Consider the following 17,554-nt stretch of genomic DNA (forward strand, 5'->3'; position numbering starts at 1 on the left):
ACATTTTTGTTCCATAGCAGTTAATGACAGCTCAGATGTCATTTTGTCATCTACATTAGCTCCCTGCTCTTATATCAAAGAACTGAATATTCATCGGTAGGGACAGGAGAAGGGGGTTGGGAGCAGCTAAATATTTATCCAAAAAAAATCACTCACATTTTTTTACTTCTAATAATTTTCGTGTTTTTTTTTTTTAATGAGCTATACAAATATGTTCTGGTATGAATTATTTGCCAAACTGCTTTTAGTTAGAGTGATTAATAATGACTACCTTCTCAAATTTGTTTTTCCTACCACCAACCATGTTGCCATGGTTCTTTTACTTTTTATACTATCAATTGTCATGAAAGCATATGATAGAAATTAAAAAATCCTCGGGCATGATTCATAACTCCAGGTTACTCGATTTCTGAGAACATGATCCAAGTATCAGCCATATATAACATATATAACAATATTCAGACTACAGTTTTGCTTAGGATTTATGAAAAAATAATATACCACAGCTATGAGAACAGTGTGTCACTGTCTTCAACTGCCAAGTTACATAATTACAAAACGTTATTGATTATGTCTGTTTTACTTTTAAATAAACAATGAAAACCTTAATAAGGGAAACACTGACACGTAATTTAGATTCCAAGCTGGTTCTGCTCTAAGACTAGTGTGACTTGTGACAAGAACTCTGCATTATACCTGTGAATTGACATAATGCAGTTACCACAAAATACAAGCTCCTGCTAGAATGAACACGATGCAGTATTTTTTTAATAGGATGGGTTACAAAGATTTGGGGGCTGTGATGTGTTCATATCAGCTGGCAGTGAGACACAGAAGGAGAACAGAACAAAGCAGTGTGAGGACTCAGCCTCCACACCATGTAATGCCCATCAATGTTTTGCTTGTGAGTGATTCTGCTTTGCTCCCATGAAGTTAAAAATCCATCTGTGGTTGAAGAACATTAGATGAGCACATGGAAGATATTCTCCAATTAAATTACACCCAAAATACAGATTTCATTCACTCCAGGACTGTGTGATTCAGATGAAGGAGCAGTGAGTGAGGGCAATCAGGAGGGACAGCCTAAAAACACACTATTTCTGTGTACTGACAGTTTAACACCGATGCATGTTTTCTTTTGAGTTCCCTTCAAGCAATTAAACAGAAGAAGGAAAGGTGCTGGAAAGATGCATGTCACGGGCAAAATTAACACATATTTTCTGAGATTTCTTCCTGTTGTACCTCTCTGTAAAACAACTGTCGGTTTAAAACAGAATGCCATCTCCCACTGATGGGTTCTACTTCTGCGGTCCACAAAACATGATTCCCAGATTCTAAAGACCTGCCAAGGTTTTTGTGGGGAACTATTCCTTGACCCAGTGAAGCCTATGAGAAGAAACACATCACAGAGTTGGCAAAGGTGAAAATTTGATCTACAACTTTAAAACCCATTAGAAGGCAGAATCATTTCAGTATGAGATGACTTTAAGGAGTTATCACAGAATTGTTTGCGTTGGACAGAACATAAAAGATCATCTCATTCCAACCCCTCTGCCATGGGCAAGGACACCTTCCACCAGACCAAGTTGCTCAAAACCCCATCCAGCCTGGCCTTGGACACTTCCAGGGATGTGGCAGCCACAGCTTCTCTGGGCAGGGCCTCACCACCCTCACAGTAAAGAATCTTTTCCTTACATCTGATCTAAACCTATTCTCTCTCAGTTTACAGTCATTACTCCTTGACTAACCACTACGTGCCCTTGTCATAAGTTCCTCTCCATCTCTCCCGTATCTCCCGTTAGGTACTGGAAGGCTGCTCAAACCCCAGCTCTCCCTGTCCTCACAGGGGAGGTTCTCCAGCCCTTGGATCATCTTCATGGCCTACTGTGGACTCTCTCCAACACATTCATACTGTTCCTGTTTTGGGGACCCTGGAGCTGGACTCAGCACTGCAGGTGGGGCTCAGCAGAGCAGAGGGGCAGAATCCCCTCCCTGGACCTACTGCCCCCTTGATGCAGCCCAGGACACATTTGGCTTTGTGGGCTGCAGACGCTCACAGCTGGGTCTCATTCATCAACACCTCCACGTCCTTCTCCTCAGAGCTGCTCTCAATCCATGATTAGCCCGGCCTGTATTTGTGCTTGGGATTGCCCTGAGCCAGGTGCAGGATCTTGCTCTTGGCCTTTTGAACTTGATGAGGTTTGTGCAGGCAATCCATAGAATTATAGAATCCATAATGAATTTGAAAAGCTGTCAGCTACTAATGAACAGCAGTCTGATCCAGCCTCTGCTATCTAGATGTCACTAACTGAGTAAAACCCATAGAATGATTCAAAGATACTTCAGGATTTTTTAAAAGTAAAATATACATTTGAAAATACACTTCTGCATCCTACACCACCCCCACTCTTACAAGTTTCTTCCTTTGCTTTTGTGATTTATTAGACTGCCACAGGCTGGTCTAGACAAGACAAAATTAAATAAAAATATGTTAATACTTTCATAAGAGAAAAATGAATAAATTCCTGAGCGGAATAGGATCACAGAGCATACTTTTTCCCTTTTTCCCTGAACTACTTTTCAGCTGATCTCTTTTAATAGAGTTGATGATCTTTGTCAGGGTGAAATGCAACATGAAATTTGCACTGGGGGAAGGAAAGCCAAAGCTGAAAAGTGTCCAACATCACTCTCCCTTACATCATGAAGTTCAAAACATGATGATTTTCTAAAATGATAGAAATGGTGCTTCACAAATCTCAAACTTCTTTACTGGAAATTAATTCCAGGAGAGTGCTATGGAAATGTTTCTACATGTAGATGAAAAAGAATTGACAGAGTTATTTAATGACTGTGGGGAAATTGATGGAGTATTTAATGACTGAAAGACAGAGAATACTGAAAAAAGAAAAATATTCTTAAAATTTAGATTGGTTTCTTTCATTATGGCAAAAAAAAAGGAGTTTGAATCTGGGCAGTGACTGATGAAGTTGTAAGGTAAAATTGGAGGTGTTCATTATAAGCAGCACCAAGACTGACTGGGTTATTTCAGTACTACCAACACTTGATAATATCCCTCCTCTGAAATACAGGTTCGTCCTTGACACACCTGTAAAAGTCCCCCCATTTACAAAGCTTTAGGCATCCTTCACAGCTGGAATATATCCTTACAACCTTTCCAGGCTTCTCTAATTATCTATTTTAATATACACATAAAATAAACCTGCAGCTGGATACTCTCTCTCTCCACTTCAGTAGGGTTATTTCCTTTACTTCCTTTAATTTATGGGTCAGTTCTTAGGTCTTCACTGAAATCCATTTCACAGACTCATAGGATGTGCAGAGATGGAAGGGACCCATGAAGAACAATCAAGTTCAACTCCTTGCCCTGCACAGGGTGACCCCAAAAGTCACCCCATGAGCCTGAGAGCATTGTCCAAACACTTCTTGAACTCTGTCAGGCTGGTGCTGTGACCTGGAAAGCCTGTGCCAGTGCCCAACCAGAAATCCACACTCTACTGAAAAGTAAGGACTACAATAGGATTTTGCTCTAAATTTCCAGTTAGATAACTTCTTCTATTCAAACAAAGGTATTTCTTTTACTGATATACAGTGATTTAAAAAAAATGACTAGAGCTAAAAATTAATGAATTTTAAAATATGGCTTATGGCTTTCAATATTGACTTATTCAATACTTTTATTTCTATAAACCACCTTAATCATAATCTGGTTAATGGCAGAGTACAAGCTTAAATGATTTTAGCTATAACAGGTCAAAAGCATTTTAACAAAACTTGAGCAGCATAAAACTGGGCTTGATTCATTCAAGTAATCAATCTCCACTTTGAATTTTAGGTTGAGAGAAAAAACACATCCAAAAACAGTATGAAGTGAGATGGGTCTTAACAATGCAGAAATGCAAATTTAAGATATTTTATTAAACACTTAAATTAAACCAAATTATCTCTAAGTCTTTCAGATACATATCTGCAGATATGCTTTGATATTGAAATTTTTCACCTTAAGGATGTTCAGACATGGACGTAACAAAGCAAACTAAAGGTAACGGGAAAATCCAATTCAATATCACTAATCTAATCAGAATTAAGCATTATGCCAAAAATAGATGAAAGCACATGCAATAGTACTTAGCACAGAAAATTCTGAGCAAATTAAACGAGGATGGCAACACAGTGCATGAGTTCAGTGGGGGACAGTACAGACCTAACTGTGGTATTTCCTTTTATCTGATTTTATGCACTGAAAACAGGAGAGTAGCTCTATGCTGGCACCAAGATGTGAGCTACAGACAATTGTATGGTGTTGCCAGGTAGAACTTGTTTCTTCAGAATTCTCTGTACTCTTCAACAGAGGAGCAGCATCAACTGATGGCCAGTTCCTCAGGCCATCCATCAGGGTCAGAAGTTGCACAGAGTCAGAGACTCAGCCTGAATCCTGACACCTCCAACCTCCCCCTTTCATGTGGTGGGAGCTGTCACCCTGGCACAGGCATTGCATTACAGATGGAAGTCCATGTATGAAGTACAAAAGGCTGAGTCAACCTAAAGCATTTCCAAACCTCAAACACAAAATTGGAATCTGCAAGGAAATATCGACTATAATAGGACATCAGGAAAAAGTTTTTTACAGAAAGAGGAATAAAGTATTGGAATGGTCTGCCTGAGGAGGTGGTGGAGTCACCATCTCTGGATGTGTTTAAGAAAAGACTAGGTGTGGCACTTGGTGCCATGGTTTAGTTGAGGTTAGGGTTGGGTTGGACTTGATGATCCTGGAGGTCTCTCCCAACCTAATGATTCTGATTCTGACATGTGCCAAGATGATCCCACGCTGTTCCTGGGGTGTCCCCCAGCCCTCAGCTCCCCAGGCCCTCCCTCACTGCCTGCAGGCTGGTGGCCACCGTGGCCACCATAAAGAACAGCAAGATGCTACACCTGGCTCATTTAACATCTCCATCCTGCCAACTTTTCGTCTGCTGCAGCCAATTTTGGATGTTTGAGAAGTCTGATCACTAGTGTTAGACAGAACAGTACTTTTGACATGCTGAGAATGAATTTGTATCACATTCAATGATGAGATTCAGCTATAACTACCATACAAAAGCAGCTTTATTAGTATTTTAAATTAAATGTGGCTAATCCTCTTTGTTCCAAGAGCCAGGAAGGAAGAAGTCTCTACGGTCAAAAAGAGATCAATGTATTCATTAAATCTGACTCACTAATGTAGCAGATGTACCTGGTGTCTATGCTTTTTAAATATTTTTCAGCTTTTGAAGAAACTTCAAGTTCTCACCTTCACAAAACTCTGGCTACAGTTTTCACCTGTAAGATCATCCAATGTTTTATTGTTCTCATTACTGAGACATTCCATGGAAGATTAAATAATTCAGATGTAAATTCTTGGCTGTTAGCTGTTGATGCAAGTTGGTCAGCCAAACTGAGACAATATCACTAAATGTTCTTCAGCAAATTATCTCATTTCTTCTTTGGCAAATGAAGTTGATAAAGCTGTTTAACATTCATATGACAGGGCTTGCTTTCCAGTCCCTCATGCTTCTCGGAGATTTCTTTGATTTTTTTCCAGTATTTCAAAACCATTTTTAACCTTCAAGAACCAGGTGTGTGCACATTCTAAATAACAGTACCACCAGCATTATTTTCTTTCTGTTCATGTCTGACCATTCTTCAGCAGTAAAGAACTGTTTGGTTCTCTTTCCTGGTGTCACACTGACAGTTCTACTGAGACATTAGCTAGGATAATCCCATGCCCTTACATTAGAGTCAGAAAACTCTCACATTCCAAAATTAAGTGCCTGGCATGTAACCAGTAAATTCAGCAATCACAACTCCATAATGGTAACCACGTTATTATTTTCTAGCCAGAAATATTCGTGTCATCTTCCAAATTTGTCAATAAAAAAAATTTACATTTTCCATAGAGATCTGAAGAAAAGGCATAGGTACTTCTTTACATCCTTTATCTTCCTTTAAAGAAATAATTCAAATTTTAAGGTCACTAATTTCAGTGCCTTGAACATCGCTGAAGTATTTCATACTTTAATGTGGTTTTTTCAAGTTTGCACACTGAATCTGATTAAAATTTATAGGAAGAGTTCAAATGCACCTTGAGAATTTCTCATACAATAGGAGTCAATAGTGCACTTCAAATCTAGATTTCCCTTTTACGACTTCAGAGAATTTTCAGATCAGAAAATGATACAAGGCAATGCATGAACCTGTGGGACAAAAACCTACACTACTCTTCTCAAGGTCTCAAATCACAAATTCTTTTAGTCCAGCTTTCATGTTTCTTACTAGCACCAGACACCTCCCAGCATACTCATCCAAGACCAAGACTTTGAAAACATCATTATCTTTCTCCTCCCTACAGAAGTACACAGTCAGGACATTGAACTTCACGCAAAGAACAAACCTGAAGTCATACATGAACAATGATATTTAAATATTTTCAGAAGTGCTTACTAGTTTCTATTTTTCCCCCATTTGAACACATGTAAAAATAACAGAGGAGATTCTTCTCCCTTCTCAGCAACTGTGACTGGAAGGGGTATTCCCCTAGCACTTCCATCACATATTTTTATTTGCAGAAATGTTCCTGCAGAAAAATACCACACCAGTCATTTCTACTCATATAAAGTGTTACCACTACCTGTTATTACAATGCGTGCAGAACAGAGGATATCCAGATGACAAAGCAAAAATCCATTTACTGAAGTTAGGAAAAATATTAGCTCTGAAAACAAACACCTTACTAATGATAATTCAAAGACAAATAAAATTACAAATCAGTGGGAAACAAACTCACAATTTATTGAGCAAACAAACTAAAAAATTATTTACTCTTTACATAGTTAAGTGATTTAAAGCATACTTATTTAATATGATGCAATTGTTCTTCTAGTATGACTAATATAATTTAAATTTTGTTGAGAGTGACAGTATGTATTCATCTAGTAATACAAACATGATTAAATAGATTCCAATGATTAAAGAAATTTAAATGACAATAATAATTTGGTATGCATGAAGAAGCAAAGAACCAAAAGGGCCATATTCTGTGGTGGACAACAGATAAACTGAAGTTTTTTTAGAATTCAGTCTTATTTGAGTTCCAAAATTAAAAGCAGATGTCAGCAGAATAAAAGTGTAATTTTTCCAACAGAATAAAGAAGATACTTTTATTCAAACATTTATTTTAGTTCATATCACTAAGCTTAAATGAGATCTTAATAAGTATTGAATTTTATGACTTAAAAAATGATTGTGAGGTCACTTAATAAAATTGATTAATCCTCTGTGATAGCAGCCAGAACAACACTAAAAATGAAATTTTTCTTCTAAATGCAGTAGAACAAAATTAGACATTCAGAGTAATCTTACCAGAGCTTTACAGTCCACATCTATTGTCCTTTCTGCTGCTGCAGGTGCGCTGTAAATCTTCAGGGAGAACCACACTTTGCAATTTGTAGAACTTCCTCCTATGTTAGAAAAACCAAAATGCCTTACAAATTATCCTGTGAGGTGATCAATGCTAGCAGCCTTCAAATCAATGAGAACTTTGAACTTTCAGCAGAAATGTCACTCACGGTTCATACTGAGACAAAGAAAATCATGAACTGATTTAATCACTGTCAACACACTGTATTATCTAATCCCTTCTTGTCAGGATTTAAAATAGTAACAAAATTAATATATACACAAATATGGAATGGAAATAGCACTTTGGCAAATTAGCTTCCTAGACTACCACATTGTTTCTGGGTTTTAAATATCATTGATTTATAACTGAAACTTCATAGCAAACTGACAGTACTTTTGTAATTTTATATCAGGAAATCACAATTAGTTGCTTTCACGCAATACTTTTTGTATCTAGCATTTTCTTGTTTTTAGAACACAGTCATGAATGTTAATAAAATTATCTCATCAATCTCATTCAGGTAGATGAAACAAATTAAGTCTGAAATCTCTACCATAAGGCCTGATTTTCACAGCACAAATATTTCATGTGGCATGATTTTTTCATGTATAAAGAGCTGTTCAGCACTTTTTAATAATGCATACCCAAGAACTACTTGCACTGTTCCTGTTTGTCAGTATATTGTATGAGATGAAAATAGCCTTAATCCTCCTACTCACACTTTCCTGAATTATATACTAGAGAGCTCCATTAGCACTCCTGTTTTACCACAGCATTAGTCCTGGGAGCTCCTACTGATTTTCTCTTCTGCTGTGACCTCAGCTCATCTCAGTCATCATTTTCCTTGTTGCAGTTCCTTATTCGACATACAAGACTTTATTTCCAAACCCTGTTTCCAATAAAATTGTTTCTGACGGGATTTATTTGCATTATTTTCTAACAATTTTCACCAAATACATTCTGTATTAACTTACTCATCTTCTTTGAGCTAATTTAGTTTACATACAATTTACTGGGTTTTAACACCAGAATTCCAGGTTTACGCTGTCTGGAATAGCCTCAGTGTCTTACAATCTATAAAAATTAGCATCACTGAGCTAAAGAGATCTTCTGAATGTCCATTAAAGGATTCTGGCATGTACAAGACCCTGAGTTTAATCAATTACAAAAGTTTAAAAAAAAAATACACAGAAGACAGTTAACTTCTGCAAGGAGGGAGGATCACCTTACACCAAAACAGAACACACTACCTTGGAAGATGAAATAAAAGTTCTTAATTAAAGACCAAAAGAAAATTAAAGAGGACCCACAGCTTGGGACATCACGTTTTTCAAGAACGCAGTCAAAATGTAGGAAAAGCTCTGAAATTCAGGTAGCAAACAAAAGAGGAAAACATCAACAGTAAAGTTCCATTTACTAAGGACATGTGATTAAACTGCAGGACAAAGGGATTTATTCAAGTACAGCAACACATTCATGAACGAATATTCATGCAGTTAAGGAAAACAGAAAAGAGCATAAGCTTCTATTTAAACAAAATTAACAAGGTTGCCACCCTCTCCTCAAACCTCCAAGAGCACTCACACCAAAAAAACCTTCACCCTCAAGTGACAACTTGCTAAGGATTTTAAAAAAGCAGTAGCACAACCTTTTCAAACACATCTGAGGCTGGTAGCCTGACAAACTCAGAAGGGCTGAGAGATGATCAGGGTGGGAAAAGGAATGCTCAAGGAAGAAAAGGCTGCAGCAGAAAATCTAAATTAATTCTTTGCATTGGTGTTCATTACAGTGGAGTTCTAAACTCTAGAGCTTGTTTTTAGGGGAATGGTCAGAGAGACTCTTCCAAACTAAAGTTTCAGCAGAAAATGTTTCAGAGCAGACTAATAAAGAAGAAAGTAAAAAATCACCTTTGCAAGAGAGTGTCTGACCAAAAATTTTGGTTCAATGAAAGGTGTCCCTGTCCACGGCAAAGAGGTTGGAACCAGACAACCTTTAAGGTCCTTTCGAACTCAAACCAGTCTACGATTCTGCGAGTCTGTGGATTCAAAAGGACCTCATGTATTAAATGGTGGTGGTGCAAACCAGCAGGTGGCTCCTTGCTTACATCCGGTTGGGACATGGAGAAATGAAAATGCAGAGAACGTGTCGCCAGTTTTCAGACATGTCTCCCACACAAATTCAGAAATTACAGATGTGAATTTGTTTAGATATTCCAAAGAAAATTATTAGGCATCACAATAAGGGAGGGAAGCCACAACACACAAAACAATTTGAATTCTTTGACAAAATCAGCAGCTGTGTGAAGAAGGGAAATGTGGTTTACAGAGTACCCTGCATCGTTACTTGTCATTACAATATTCAGCCTTCCAGTGTTTCATATATACTGCAACCAAGTTATTTTTCCATATACACTTAGAGCCTTCTTTTTCTCTCTGACCACGCATTTTTCCTCTGTATTCCTAACTTCCCTGAATCACATTTCTGTTCTTCATAACTGCAGTAATATAAAACTTGTAATCTACTTCCATTCTCTCTTCTTCCTTTAATATACAAATTCATTTATTCTGTTCAATTTGCTTAAAAAATACTCTAATTTCTGATATTTCTCAAAAGCAAAGCTTTCAGGTCAAGTTGCTTTCTTTTTAGGTTTAACTTTAAGTATTTTGAGCTATTAAAACCTTTTTTATGTTAGAAATTATTGATTTCTTTTTTTTCTACTTTTCATGCATTTGAATGTTTAGATTCATTTCTCTTTAAATTTTTCTCAATTCTGAAAAATCAAATGTTTTTTCTGAAGACCCTAAATAAGCTACAGTACTTCCAGATTACCTTTCTGGGAAACAGCTATCATGTTTGGGAAGGAATACCTTGTATGTATTTTTCAATGATGTTACACGTATTTCAATATTTTCCATGATAATATAAATTGCCTAACACTTGGCATTTCCCTAAAAACTTTTAAAATACTTTCATGGAAACAGTTTTCTTAACCATGGTATGAACCTGGAAATTCACTGCTGAAGGAGCATCTTCTTTATTTTTGCAGCTGAACCCTTGATTGAAAGTTTCTGCAATCTCTGCAGAAAGTATTAAGCCTTGAAGTTGTGTAAACTTTTGATGTTCTGTCAACTTTTACTCAGTGAAAATGCAGCTGAATTGTTGTTTGCTGCCCACTAGCATTGCTAAAAACATAAAACTCAGTGCTTTATCCTCACTTAGCTGAAAACCTTATATCAAATAGTTACTTTAACGGTGAGTCCCTGCTCATGTAATTACCCATACGATGTGTTTGAACAGGCTACATCAAGGCCAATTTATTGGAATTATCCTCATCCCCATGTAATTATAGTCTAATTTTACTCCAAATTTCTTCTCTTTCTAAGGCAACCCACAAGACAGGAACTAGTTCTTACTCTCAAGAATATTCAGAAGTCACTTCCAAAGCTATAAAGCTTAAGCTCCCTGGAAAAAATAAAATACCTTAAAAAGATCAAAATAACAGCAAATGCTTTTGGAATTTCCTTTAGTTCTATCTCAGCATTCAAGCCCAAAAAATAACTTGCATGGCTGAAGATAGGTGCAGTATTAGAAATTCATTTTGGAATGTACAGAGCAGAAGGTGAGGAGTTTGGGGATTTCTTTCACCATTTTTTTGTTAGAGTTTTTCAAAGAATTTTACTTCACCAGAGAGTAGATGCTGGGAAAGGCTCAACAATCAGGGGCAGTGGATATAAACTCAATATATTCAGGCTGAAACTCAGACATGGCTTGCTCTCTAGTCACAGAACAAAGTTATATTTGTCTGTTTCTGTTTTCTGCACACATTTCAAAAGCAGGCAGAAAAGAAAAAAGTATGCACTCTTCCTTTTCACTCTGCTTTTCTAAACTTCCATTGACATTTTTAATGCATTTTAAGTCTTTTCTTAGGGCCTGAGCACTGCACTTTGATGTCTTGTGAGATAAACTCCATTTGACTTTAGGCCTGGATCTCTTATCTCCTCACTCTGGGCCTTCGATGACAAATAAAAATCCTTAGCCTGCCTAATGCAACCACCAGGTCATGATCTTGTCAGATCTCATGAAATAAATAAAACAAATTTTACTCAGTACTTCAGATGGAAATCACCACTAGAGAGAAGCGAGCACAAATCTTCTGAACATAAAAATGCATCTACTTCAATATTTAATCTCCACCACCTTCTCTGTTAGTCTCTCCTTTGGTCAGTAGGGTTTCACCCTGACAATTTAGGGTCAAGCATCTGTCACTAATGGTTAGTGCAAACCAGCATCTTCCATATGTTAGCTGCTGCATATTCAGTTGGCACCACTGTAAAAGAGCTTCCTAATTTTAAGTTTTTAAAACTTTCCCCGATTATTTTGTAGCTTTTTGTTTTACTATAGAATCATTGGAAACACAGAAGGCTGTGTAATTTCTGTTTCATGTAGTTACCCTGAGCTGGGGGAACCAAAAAAAAAAAAAAAAAAAAAAAAAAAAAAAAAAAAAAAAAGGTATATTTCTGTATCCATTCCTTAATAACAAGTTAATTTCTTCAACTAGTATTTATCTACAGTAATTACATTTGTGAACAGACAGTTCTGTATTTAAAACACAGGACTACTAAATTACAATTTACATGAAAATTAAATTTGAACCTTTACCAAAATTTCAGGTTAAAACCTCAAACTTCCTTTCCAAACCTTATTCCAGCTTACATGATATAACAAAGTCATTTCTTCCTGAGCTGAATATCTTTTTGTAATCGAATCAGTCTGGTGCCTTGCCTTACTTCTCTTCAGTGATGAAAATAAACTGTTTCTCCTTTGCCTGATCTCTTCGTTTATTGTGCAATTTTAAATAATGTAACAAATTTGTAAAATTTAAAAAATGTAATAAATATATTTCGTAGCATATCAGTATTTTAAGCCACAGAATTTTAATCTTATATTTTGTATCATGTCCTGAAGAGTTATCAATTCTGAAATCCTCTTCCTTCTAATCACAAGATACTCCTTTCTACTCACTTGGATAAGAATACCTTATTACTATATCAGCCACAGGCTGAAATTTCTGATCTCTCTGTCCCCTTTCACAAAATTTACTCTTCATCCTATGCCTGCTACACCAGCCATTAAATGTGCTGTCAGTTATAAACAGAAAAGATGCTTCTCTCCTGATTGAGACACAGCTGTCCCTCAGTCACTTGAATGACACATCACTGATGATGAAGATTTGCCTTGCTGGCCCGAAAATTGTAGAATTCCAGGGTCTTTGGGAGGGGGGTGTGTGTAATATGGACACAATGGGAAAATTTGAATTGTACTGCTAAATAACATTAATTTATTTGAAATACTTCATAATTTTACTGACTTCTTTTATTGGCATCAGAAATACGATTATTTAAGGAAAAATGTGAATTTAAGTGATATTTTCAAATTTAATGGGAGTTCTTTGTACAGCAGTTTTACCTAATATTTGCAGAGTTAATATAGCAAAAAAAAAGAATAAAATACATTCAATTCCATTCTTAAGTAAAACGCTCTTAGATAGGGATGTTTAAGGGTATGGGTTTATTTTGGAATAACAGGCAGAGAAATAAGACAGCATGATTTCTTGATTCTCCAAAAAGCTACCTAGGCTGGAAGTTATGAACATTCTCATTGAGTGAGCATTCTTAATATTGTCCTCATAGGTATACTGCTGTACTTTACAGAATGGAAGACATAAATTAAAAATGACATTTTGTCTAGTTTCCTACAATATATAAACATGTAACAGTTTTCAATATGTAGAGAGCTAATGCAGGAAAAATCAAAAATAAGCCTTTTTGATTTAGAATAAATGATTTTCATATAAATCATGTGAAACAGGCTAGCTGCCAAGCCCATGATTATTTACATTTCTTATTTTTCTAACTGGACTAGCCTTAACCATCTAAGAATTACTATAAAAAGACCTGACATTTCTTTTGCAAACTATTATTGACAATTTTAGATTTTAAATTGAATTTAAATTAGAAAAATATTTTTTACAGAATTCTACGGGATTTCTTCCGACTCACCATAAACCTCCAAGTTCATTCCAGATACAAAACTAATTGCAATAATCAGTCCTAAGACATGTAAACCCTTTATAAAAAGGCTGTGGATACTTTTGACAGTGTCACTGGACAAATCTAATTGGTTCACATGCTGAAGGAAAACCCTGCAATTTTTCTATATAGGTAGACCCATCACTCCACTAAAAAAGTTAGATCTTGTTTTAATTGGCTCAAGATACCTCTTTTCACTTTTAGCTCCAAAGTATAAAAAAATCTGCCCTTGATTTATGGGGGGAAGCTGTAAAACATTAACACAGTAAGAAAATGTTGCAACCCTATTACCTTGAGAGCTCAAAATGATGCAAAAAGTCAGACATTTATATTCATTTTTGCTACATGAGGAATAATGTATCCTTGGAAAGGCAACACTTCTACACTTTCTTCTTCCGGGGGAGTTATTAGTTTAGCAGTTTCACCTTGAGGCTTGAGCTCATGAGTTTTCTCACCTAGGGGTTATACTTTTTCAATAAAAGTAATCAATATGTACAGCTTTTAAAAATGCTTTTGTGTAACATGGCAAGATAAACTTTGCTCTCAGCTGCCATTTTATGTACATGAACATATCTGAGAAACTCTAACCCTAGATGAATATTTATTTCATGTATTCCATATAACATTACTTGAAAAAATATTTTAATATTCATCAGTCATTAATCTTGTTCTTAAAGGATATGATGTTATAATTCCCCAGGAGCAACTTCCATAAATTTAGAGTGTGTCTTACATTCTGTATCCAGCCTAAGTCATGCAGAGGGACAGTCCTTAAAGTGACTTTGAGGACGGAAGATTGCAATCGTTTGCACATATGAATTGGAACTGATGTATGAAAGTGATGCCTTCAAAATGCTGCAATTTAAAATTAAATTATGATGCTTTCATGTGTAAATATGTATTTAATATTAAATCAATTCAGAATTTTCAAGTTAATATATTACCTACTGGTAGGCTTGGTGAAGAAGGGTATTCTACAAAAGGAAAATCTGCAAGATGGATTAAGGTTCCTTTTCTTCAAGACTTGTCCTAAACTAGGTAAGGACTGTATCTCCAGAGCCTCTTCCATTTAGGAAAATTTGGAAATGAAAATCAGAACAATTTTTTAAAATGCAAAATCAAAACTTTGTTTTGGCCCTTGGAATTCTCTGTGATTAGTACAACAAAAAGCTCTGAATAAGTGTCTGACCTTTTAAAAGGCAGAAATCCAGAATCACTCTTTTTTAAATTCTGGTTTCAAATCCATCTTTTCAAATGAACATCACCATCTTATGGTGAAAACTGAGATACCACTAGCCCATGAAAGACATTCCTTTTCCCTAAACTTCTTCAAAACTGTAAGGAGAAAGAGAGAATTTTAGCACTAGACAGTTTATTTCAAGGAAATGGAAGACTAATGCTGTTGGAATCCTCCATTTCTGAAGCTCAGTCTTCCATACTATTAATACCACCACAGCAGGATATTCTAACATCATTTTTCAGTTAGACACCTTTACTCCATAGAGACTTTCTCATCTCCATCTCCCAGGTAACAACTTCAAAAAAATCATCCAGCAGATCTGCTACGTCCGTGGGATGTGGAAGATGGAAAATGTCTCTTTACCTCAGAATGTTCTTGATGTCCTTCATAAACTCTCAGTACCTTAATATGATGATGTCACAGCTCTCCCTCCTCCCTTGCAGTTGAGTGATGAAAATGTAAACATGGAAAATACAGTTATTCATCTTCTACAGGGGCTTTTTTTCACTCTCCATTTGTCCTACATTTATCAAGGGTATGTATGTTTCAGGACAGCCCAGCCTGTCTATTTATTGGAGACAGAAGATCTACCTGCTGGTACACACTGAGGTAGAAATCAGGATCTGATCTTACTAACATGTTAAACTCTTTCTGATTAAATCGTGGCATGGGAATAAACTCAGAGCACATGACAGTATGTCATCCAAGCACTTGTGACATTAGTAAATATAGATCTAAAACAAAAGACAAAAAATCAACAATAAAACAAGTAATATATTTGGTATTAGGACCCATGTCCCCTCACCTTTTTTGAGCTCTGCAGGAAGCGTGACATATGTCAACACAAAGTATGCAAAGAGTAAGAAAATTTCAAATGCTGAAAAAAAATCCAGCACATTGTAGCAACAGGAGTCAAAACCTCTGGTGGCTTTGGGAAGGAGTGGGGGGCAGTGGGGCAGGGAAGGGAATATTTTCCCTTAGTAAAAGTTTGAGGAATAAATTCTGGGGGAATGAATTCAAAGGATTGTCACAAGCCTTACCAACGGAGGTCTAATGTCTCAATCACATTTCTTACTGTGCCTTCCTAAGACCACAAAGCCACACACTGAGAAGAACCCCAGACTTTAATAAATAAGCCACTGAATACTCACTGAAGAGGTGGGACAGCAGAGACATTTAAAAATCTACTACATAAGGAATCTGCCATGAATAGATCATTGAAAATAAATTTGGTATGTTTCAAGTGCAATGGTCTGTATGTTTGGGGGCAACCCGCACCTCACACATATTACGTCACATGGGATTCTCAAAACTCTCCCTTTAAGGCATTATTTTGTCTTTAATTGCCTGGCTGTATTATTCTTAGTGATGATTAACATGTCTCAAGTGGTTACATCAAAATCAGACTGCCATCACAAGCAGAACCTTTGTGGTAATTTGTGGGAAGACACTTTTTCAGTTACTGCACTGTGGTTTTAGATGTCTGAATAGCCAGGAAGAACTAGAATTTTTCACTCAGCATAAATTTGATATAATTGGAGATTATATAGTGAAATGATTGTTTAGAATACTAACATTTTTAAAGTAGTGTTTAACTTGTAATTTGAAGATAAATGATATTTGCTTTAAGACTCACAGTTATTTAGTTATTATAATTACCTTAATTCAAAGACATGGCAAAGAAAGAAGCTGAGGTTAAGTGGAGGAGATACTTAGAATAATCTAGTCTAAGAGTTGAATAAGGAAATAATTCCAAAGGGCAAAGAGACAAGAATAGCTCAAGAAGCAAAGTAAAAAAAAAAAAAAAAAAAAAAAAACAAAAAAAAAAAAAAACAAAGTTAGGCAACTATGAAAAGACACGAAATCACAGAAAAACTTGTACAACCAATAAGAATTTGAATTTCAGAAAACAACTATTGCTTAATAAATATTTTATTATCCTTAGAGAATATTTTTGAGGAAAGAAAATGCTCACAATTTTTACATGCCCAAAAGGTTGCTACTAGGAGTGACCTCTCTGATGGAGGGAGTAACAAATGGTGGACTTTAAAGCATACAAAAAGTATCAGTTGAAACTTACAGTGGTGAGGGTGAAGAAGAACTAAGATTACCCAGGTCATTAAGTCTTTATTAGTAAATAACTTTGAAAAATATTCTAGAGGAATGGCTGTCAAAATCCTCAAGGAAACAAGTTACTTCTACCAAGTTATATGTAAAAGACCACTCATATTCCACAAAAGGTCTGAAAACACCCTAATTCAGAGCCATAATCTTTAGCCCACATAAATTGAATTGTGATACTTCATTAACAGAGTTAAGACTGTGTTAATGACCTCAAATTATCTACTAACCCTGCCTGCTTCCTCTTACTTCATACAACTTTTAAAACTACTTAAAATAAGAGGTTTTTTTCCCCAAGGACTACTGCTTTTTCCTAAAGGACTACTGTTTTTCTCCATTTGCCATATCTGCCTTTATTTCTACTTACACCTTTTTTCTATCTTTGTCTACCTATGTCTTAACTTTGGAAAAACCCAAAGGTAACAGGAAAATCCAGAAAGAACCTTGTTTCTGGCTATCAACTTATAAGATCTCAGATATGAAAACCGGAAAAATTTTGCTCTCATAAAAAATATGCTATTATGCTGGTATATAAAGGTAAGGGTGACCATGGGAAAAAGGATTTTTAAATTTTCCTGTAGGCTCTCTGGAAGGTTAGGAAAATCATCAGTAACACTGAAGGATAGACAAAAACCCACTATAAAATCA

At 36.0% G+C, this 17,554-nt stretch overlaps 1 protein-coding gene across 1 annotated transcript in view; it reads right to left on the bottom strand.

Moving 5' to 3' along the window:
• CFAP47 (cilia and flagella associated protein 47) overlaps positions 1–17,554 on the bottom strand; it is a 263,998-nt gene that overhangs the window by 94,756 nt on the left and 151,688 nt on the right. The window contains exon 51 of the mRNA XM_066176999.1: positions 7,417–7,514. Coding sequence (XP_066033096.1) covers positions 7,417–7,514 — 98 coding nt within the window. The remainder of the gene's footprint in view (positions 1–7,416; positions 7,515–17,554) is intronic.

The sequence above is a fragment of the Chamaea fasciata genome, unplaced genomic scaffold, assembly GCF_029207755.1.
Source record: "Chamaea fasciata isolate MVZ Bird 193981 ecotype frontalis unplaced genomic scaffold, bChaFas1.0.hap1 SCAF_2, whole genome shotgun sequence".
NCBI classification, from domain to species: domain Eukaryota; kingdom Metazoa; phylum Chordata; class Aves; order Passeriformes; family Sylviidae; genus Chamaea; species Chamaea fasciata.